The sequence below is a fragment of the Bacillus rossius genome, chromosome 10 (assembly GCF_032445375.1).
Source record: "Bacillus rossius redtenbacheri isolate Brsri chromosome 10, Brsri_v3, whole genome shotgun sequence".
Classification (NCBI taxonomy): Eukaryota; Metazoa; Arthropoda; class Insecta; order Phasmatodea; family Bacillidae; genus Bacillus; species Bacillus rossius.
Window position 1 is genome coordinate 8,400,083 of NC_086337.1, and position 7,633 is coordinate 8,407,715.

At 40.5% G+C, this 7,633-nt stretch overlaps 1 protein-coding gene across 1 annotated transcript; it reads left to right on the forward strand.

Moving 5' to 3' along the window:
* The first annotated feature begins 780 nt into the window (after positions 1-780).
* On the forward strand, positions 781-4,562 carry LOC134535761 (uncharacterized). Its single transcript, XM_063375001.1, has 2 exons — positions 781-1,135; positions 3,582-4,562. The coding sequence occupies exons 1-2, from the start codon at positions 961-963 to the stop codon at positions 4,352-4,354; spliced, it is 948 nt and encodes a 315-aa protein (XP_063231071.1). The 5' UTR covers positions 781-960; the 3' UTR covers positions 4,355-4,562.
* The last annotated feature ends 3,071 nt before the right edge of the window (positions 4,563-7,633 follow it).

The window sequence follows — 7,633 nt, forward strand, 5'->3', positions numbered from 1 at the left end:
ATCATCACCTAATAAATATATTTCCCTTCCCTGGGGTACGTAAAATTTTACAGCCGCACCACTACCACACGCGCGACAATCCACACACACGTCGTAGCACCTTGTCAAGGCAGAATCATGCAGGTGAACTGGTAGAGGGAGCTGCCCCAGCCCTTGCTGGGGATCCGGGCCGAGAGGCATGCATGCCTGTCAGGGAAGGGCTCTGGGGGCATGTACAGTAGTTTTAAGTCTAGATTTAATTGAATTTAATTTAAAAAATTAAATTAAAAAAATCAAAATTAAATAAAATTTAAAAATTAAAAAATATATAAAATAAATCAAAAAATTTTGGACGAAGGCATTTCTCCGCCCAAATAACAAAACAGGACGACCTTCATTGGGAATACACTCCACTAACTTCACTTTCTATTTTATAGGATCTAGCAGACAACAGCCAGGGGGCTAGCTACAGCAATACTGGCTTAGACTAACTTTGACTGAGCTATGATGGAACGCAATAGTTCGGTCCCTAAGGCGGCCAGAAGTTTATTAATCCATATAATTTATTTTACCGTTTCACCAACACTTCCACACGATTATATGCCTGTGCGAGTGTCGGCCAGGACTACCTATTACATGCACATATGGGCTAACTACCCATGCATGTTTTGTGTTCCTAGGGGTTCGAGGAGGGGCTCGCCCAGATGTAGGGCCCTGACACACGAGCGACCGAGTCGCGCGACTGAGACGCGCGACTCGGTCGCCGGGAAATCGCTTGCCATAAGATAGAATGGGCGTGGGTGAGAACCTGGCACACGGGCGACTGAGCGCGTCTCCATCGCGCGTCTGTCGCCAGCAGACGCGAATCCCCGCGACAGATCGCGGCGACCAGTCGTGCGGGAGCCTTGCACACGGGCGACTTTTAGCCGCGCGTCCGAGCGACTGTCGGTCAGTATCTGGTTGTATGTGCTGGCGAGGAAGATGGCGTTCGATTGTGACCGTTTTATAATCGAAATAGAATCAAGGCCAGCTATTTGGGATTCCAGATGTGATGAGTATGCTAACAAATGCAAAAAGGGAAAGGCATGGGAAGAGGTGTGCGATATGTTCGTTGAGAACTTCAAAGCCATGGATAGCGTCCATAAAAATAAAGCAGGTAAGTGTAATTTATAAATATAAGTGGTTAGTGGTGATCTGAATATTTCGTGCAGCCCTGCATTCACTTTATTTGTTTCAAATGTATTATAAACATAATTGTTCTACGTGAAGCCTATTTACTAGACAGAGTATTGCAATAATTTTATAAAACTTATAAAACGAATATAATATTTTTTTTCATTATTCCTTTATAGAAACGTTACTACGTTTTTAAATGATTTACAATCGTGAAGATTACTGTTCAAAATATTTACATTATTGTCGAAACTGTTTGGATGTGCCCGCTGCATTTTCGTATCGGGTGTTCTCTTCAAACGTCCGTTTAAGTATTCATATTACCACGAACCACCTGATATTGGCAATAATTACAACACATGTGAAATATTGTATAGTTAATATATCTCTTAACAACAAACAGGTGTGAAATTTTAACAGTTCGTGTTATTCTTCCCTCATAAAATACAAAACCACTGTGCGTGCATGTGAGTCATTGCCAATGTAAATAAATTAGCTATTAATGGAAGGGTTTGTTTTCAAATTACATTGCAGTATTTTGCTTCTACGCGGAATTCATTGTAACTTACGCTTATGTCTAATGTTTACGATAAACATAGAAATACAAGTAAAATACGATATAATATTGTTACGAACGTGGGAACGATAGGGTTCGAAAGGATAGCCCCTTTTTTTAATTAATTATCACTATTTTTATTGGTGCTACTATTTACAGTTTTATTTACAAGTTATCCTGGCTTGATATAGGCTCGAAATAAAGAAAGTCTCTCTCAGTCCGTCACAGTCTTACCGCAGCCACAGATCGCCGTAAAGTGTCCGCCGATGTCACACAGGGCACTTGCTGGCTTCGCCGATGTTATACACTCTCTTCCCAGAAGTCGCCCGGTCTTCGCCGCCTCGTCGCACAGGTCTTCGCCTCTCCACACTGCGCCAGACGCGCCACACAATTATCTGCTCTGATGCAACCGCCCCCTGCTGATATAGAGGTCGGCCTTACATTTAGAACCTTCGAGATGCTCTTTGACATTGCGCAACTAGGGACGTCCAGGATTACGTGCTGGGGCCGGCGACGATGTCGGAGAACATTCAAGAACCGTTCCATTGACCGACCAGGTGCAGCCAGGTCATTAGCGCAGGCAGGGCGAGGGTGAAGGGGGGGCAGGCAGGCCGCGTGTCATCAAGATAAAGATAAGGCACGCGCGGCGCTAATCTGTTTCCGAGAAGAGCATCGCTCCGTCCCCACTGCGACTGGGCTTGCACGTAACAATATAATTAAAAGTAGCGTAACAACTAACATAATTCCAAAGTGAACACATTTTCGCATACGGAAATTTTGTTTTCTCTATATTTTGTTTATGCCACAAAATTCACCATGGCTACTGTCCAATGTAACGGTTATACGGTTATAACTATTACGTTGTTGAATGTGACACCTCTATAAAAGTTAAATTTCACTAGTATTGTTCACTCTTCAAAGCAAAAAATATTGCCATGGCACTGACCCTTGTTCACTAGAAAAGTAATCGGAAAACTTTTCTCGGATTGTTAAAGCTGATCGTGTATTTCCTGGTCGTGTAAGCGGCTCCCCTTCATCTAGTCCCACGACGTTCAGAGTGCTGTCAAATTCAACACCATCCCTTTCTCTAACAAAATTGTGTAAAATACAACATGCTTTCACTATAGTTTCTGCGTTTTCAATTTTCACGTCCAATGGCCTGTGAAAGATACGCCACTTATTTGTAAGTATGCCGAAAGTGCATTCGATGTAACGTCTGGCTCGTGACAGCCTGTAGTTAAATATTTTCTTTTTTTGAGTAAGATTTTTCCCACCATAAGGCCTCTGCATGTGAGTTGAAAGAGCAAATGCTTCGTCACCTACGAAGGTAAAGGGAAGTGGCTCTCCATTTTCAACTATTGGCCTATCACTTGGGATGTTCAACGTATTATCCTTCATCTTCTGAAACAGCTCACTGTTTTTATATATTGCTGAGTCTGATGATTTTCCATAAGAACCAACATCAACAAATAAAAACCTATAATTAGAGTCGCATAATGCTAACAACACCATGGAAAAATATTTCTTGTAGGAAAAATAGGTTGACCCACTTTTAGCAGGTTGAATAAGCCTTACATGCTTGCCATCTATTGCTCCTAAACAGTTTGGGAAATTTGCACGTGTTCCAAAACCGTCAGCAATCTTCAGCCAGTCCTCTTGCATTAACTGCGGGAAACATGCTTCATGTAAAAGCCGCCATATTGTTTCACACACTTCAATAACAATCTTGCGACATGTGGAAATTCCACAACGGAATGTGTAATGCAATTCTGTGAACGAACATCCTGTAGCAAGGTACCTGCAAAAAAAAAAAAAAAAAAACACACACACACTAAAAATATGCACCTTACATTATTGTTTTTTTTTTTTTCAGCTGCAGATCTGCAACGGAAATGGAAGAATCTACGTGACTGTTTCAGAAGAGAACTGGCTAAACAGAGGAATTGTAAATCAGGTTCTGCAGCAGATGGCAGGAAACAATATATATATTTCCAGCAGTTAACTTTCCTATTGCCAGTATGCGACACCAAACCTACAACAGAAGAATCTCCAGACTTGCACACGCAAGCCACACCCGCAGCAGCTACATCTACGGCACCTACTTCTCTTAAAAGAAAAAAACCGTCACCAGAAACAGAAGAACTTGAGCTACTTCAGTCGCTTAGAAGAAATATGGAAAAACGACATGCAGGTAGAGAAGAAGAAGACAGTGACAGGCATTTCTTGTTGAGTCTTTTGCCGTACTTCAAACGTCTGCCAGACGATATGAAACTTGAAGTTCAAAGCGACTTTTTAAACACCTTAAGAAGGTACAATCAGGTGTCAATTTCTGGTCATCGATGTCCTTCTCAGACTTCTGTCTACCCTCATTCTTCTCCATCAGTGATCACAGGCCCATCATTTGTTTCGCTTCCATACCCTAGTAGTAATACAAGTACCTCTGGAGTACGCAACCAACAATTTACACCCACCATCAGTCAGTCTTACAACTACGGGTCTCATTCAACTTCAGAAACATCGCAGTTAATGAGTCAACCCCAGCAGCCGCTGCAATGCCACGCCTTATCACCAATGTCACCAGCAGCTTCCTCATCAGTATCTCTCCAGTCTGATACGTCAAGTATTTGTGAAGACTATTTTAACTGATACCTAATAAATTATAAGACATGTGACCTTCATGGAAAGAGCAGTTTCAGTGAATAACAAATAAATATGTTATCTAACAATTTTCTTCTAAATTTATGAAAGAATTTATTTTCGTGTGCAAAACGATAAACATTTATGTGTTGGATCTTTGAGACAATATCGTGTCACGTAATAATAAATGTTACTTATTTGGGGTATGTTCAGAAAATGTTTTTTTTTAATAATATGATAATAAATGCTTCAACTATACCCTTAAAATACATGTAACTGTCTAATTAAATTATAATTTCAGCCGTAGCCAAACACATTTCACTCCTGTGTTCCTTGTACAACTATGAAATGAACTATTTGTCTGCTTATACAAGTGTACCCACCTTAATGTAATTGCAAGTCTCTCTTCAGCAGGGATACTTCTTCTCATACTTGTGTCAACTTTTTCAATGTGAATTTTCAGTACATCCAGAAGATCCGAGAAAGTACTCCGAGACATTCTGAAATAGTTAAAATATTTCGAATTGTCTTCTTTTAGCTCACTCATAATCGTATAAAACTGGCCCCTTGCTAAGCGGTCTGCAGTTATTGGGTGCATCCATAGTACACGTTGCCTGCGACGACGCCGGCGCCGACGGCAACGACGCCTTAGGACAATGCCAAGAACTGTTTCTTCGTCGGTGTCCATATTCACAGTGAAGAGTGTGTCGCGTGAACCTGGCACACGAGCGTCTCGGTCGCGCGGCTGAGTCGCTCTACTCGGTCGCTTGGACGCTCGACTGCAGTCGCGCGTCTCAGTCGCGCGACCGAGACGCTCGTGTGCCAGGGCCCTTACACTACACGCCACACCCGAGTTTAACTAGGTCACTTGAAATTACAGCACAAAGGCAAGCCTCTAATGCACACCAACATGACATTACATCACGCCAGTTAGCCGATCTAACTGGTGGGGAGCTTCACTCCCCCGCCGAATTAGGTAGACGTAACGTTTATAGCATTTCACAACCGACCAGCGCACACACAGGCCCGTATGCCAAACTTATCCCACAAGACACGCGCCCCCGCCGTCAATTCAAATGATTCTTCACCAGTGTGGGGTGCAGGGCCGTTTTATGAGAATGAATGCGAGGCCTGGGGCAACAATATTTAGAGGCCCCCCCCCCCCCCTTTTTTTTTATTGAAGTGATAATTTTCAAATATGAAAAACTCATATTTGCATTGACATCTATGTATGTAATAACTAACATAAAAAAGGATAAGAAGTACCATAATGAAATGCAGCCTGTAAACGCAGAAATATGAAACATATTTATGCAGGGAAAACCAAATAATGTATAACAACAAACTTTCTAGTTTAAATGGAGTAATATTTCATAGCCAACATCCACCCCCAATATTTCTTTGCTTCATTTACGAAAGTCTCAAATCGTTCTCAAATATTTACACAATTTTATGAGTTGCAGATCCCAACCAATCAAACTTACATATTTAATAACTCACTTTGCAATAAACTTCTTCCTTTCCTTTTTAGCAGCAAACAAGTTAATGAGTCCATCAAATGAAATGCTGTTCACAAGATCATGTTCTGTAGAAATCACCGCTTACGAGTTTAATCTCTCTTGTGACATGGTAGATCGGAATTGATTCTTCAGAACTGACAGTTTTGAAAATGATCTTTCACTTTCACAGTTTGTGATTGGTAGTGTCAAATACAAGCGCAGTGCTATTGCTACATTTGGAAATACATCAATTATATCACTGTTGTATAAGTGCTGCAAAACCTTTTGTGGAGTGAATGATGTAACACTGTCTTCAACTTGTTTCTCTCTGAGAAATGATGATAAGTGTAATAATTCATTTGTAATAACAGGCTGCAGATCCTTTTTGTATTTTCTGACCAACTCGGTAGCACTAGATTTGAGTTCATCTTCACTTGCTGTAGTTAAGTTACAAAGAAACCCAAATGTTAAGGGAATATCTTTGTAGGAAGCAGCTCTCTTCTCCAGTTCCATGCGGAGCTTATCAACAATGCATAGAAATGTGGAAATTCTGAAACTCTCGCGGGATGTTACAACAGTTGAAAGTTCGTCTTTTCCATCCAAATTTTTTTTATTTTTGGAAGATCTAGTATCTACAAAAGTTTTTAACACATGTTTGCTTAGTTGTTTTGCTTTAACTTCAATTTCATCAAAATTATTTCGCAAATCGGAAACAAAATCTTTCAAAGAATTCATCAGTTGATGACCAGTTATGACATCGAGTCCAGGCTTCTGTAGATGCTTGGTTACTGCACCGAATCTTTCCATAATGTCGTACCAAAATACGGCCATAAAAGCTAATTCTAAATATTGCATTTTCTTCATGAGGGAGTTCGCTTCCATCCTTGTGACTTGCGTTTCATTTTTGTCGTTGAACATATCATTAAATGCACAGAAAATGTCATCATAATGAATGACGAGAGTTTTCAATGCATCTTCTCTGCATGACCACCTTGTTTCTGACAAGCTCTTGACAGTGATTTTTTGCTTTCCGCTATTGCCTGTGCTTTCCGAAATAACTCCTTCAAGAACTGACCACCTGTGAGTGGAAGCAGCGAAAAATGAGTACAGCTTTTCTAAAAACAGAAACAGTTTTGTTGCATGAATACATTCACCAACACTGTTTTTACCTACTAAGTTTACTGAATGTGCTGCACATGGAACATACAGCACAGAGCTGTTTATTGATTTAATGTGCGCTTGTAGGCCGTCGTATTTTCCTGACATGTTGGCTGCATTATCATAGCTCTGACCTCGGCAATCCTGGATATCAATAGTGTTGTCTTTTAGAGTACAGGTTACAACTTCACTTAAATTTCTTCCTGTGTGGCTGTAAATTGGAATGAAACACAAAAACATTTCCAAAATGTTACCGTTAAGGCAGTATCTAAATACAAAAGATAACTGATCTGTATGGGAAACATCAGGTGTAGAATCAACTATCAGTGAATAATATTTGGCCTGTCTAATCTCATTTAGCATGTGTTTCCGAACTTCGTTGCCCATTAGCTCAATGAATTCTTCACATATATCAGAAGAAAGATACGATACATGACCTTTTCCTTTGTTCCCATGTATCCTTAAATGTTCCTGTAAAAAAGGATCAAACTGAGTAAGGAGTTCCAAAATTCCTAGGTAATTACCATTACGAGGTGATCCAAGCATCTGATTATCACCACGAAAAGGAAGACCACGACTGCACAAAAATTTTACAACTGCCACTACTCTAACAAGAACATTATTCCAGTAA

Excerpts from the sequence above, each read along its gene's own strand:
- LOC134535761 (XM_063375001.1), top strand. The coding sequence starts at position 961 with ATGGCGTTCGATTGTGACCGTTTTATAATCGAAATAGAATCAAGGCCA. Across the intron at positions 1,136-3,581 it reads CGTCCATAAAAATAAAGCAG|CTGCAGATCTGCAACGGAAA; the intron begins GTAAGTGTAATT and ends TTTTTTTTTCAG.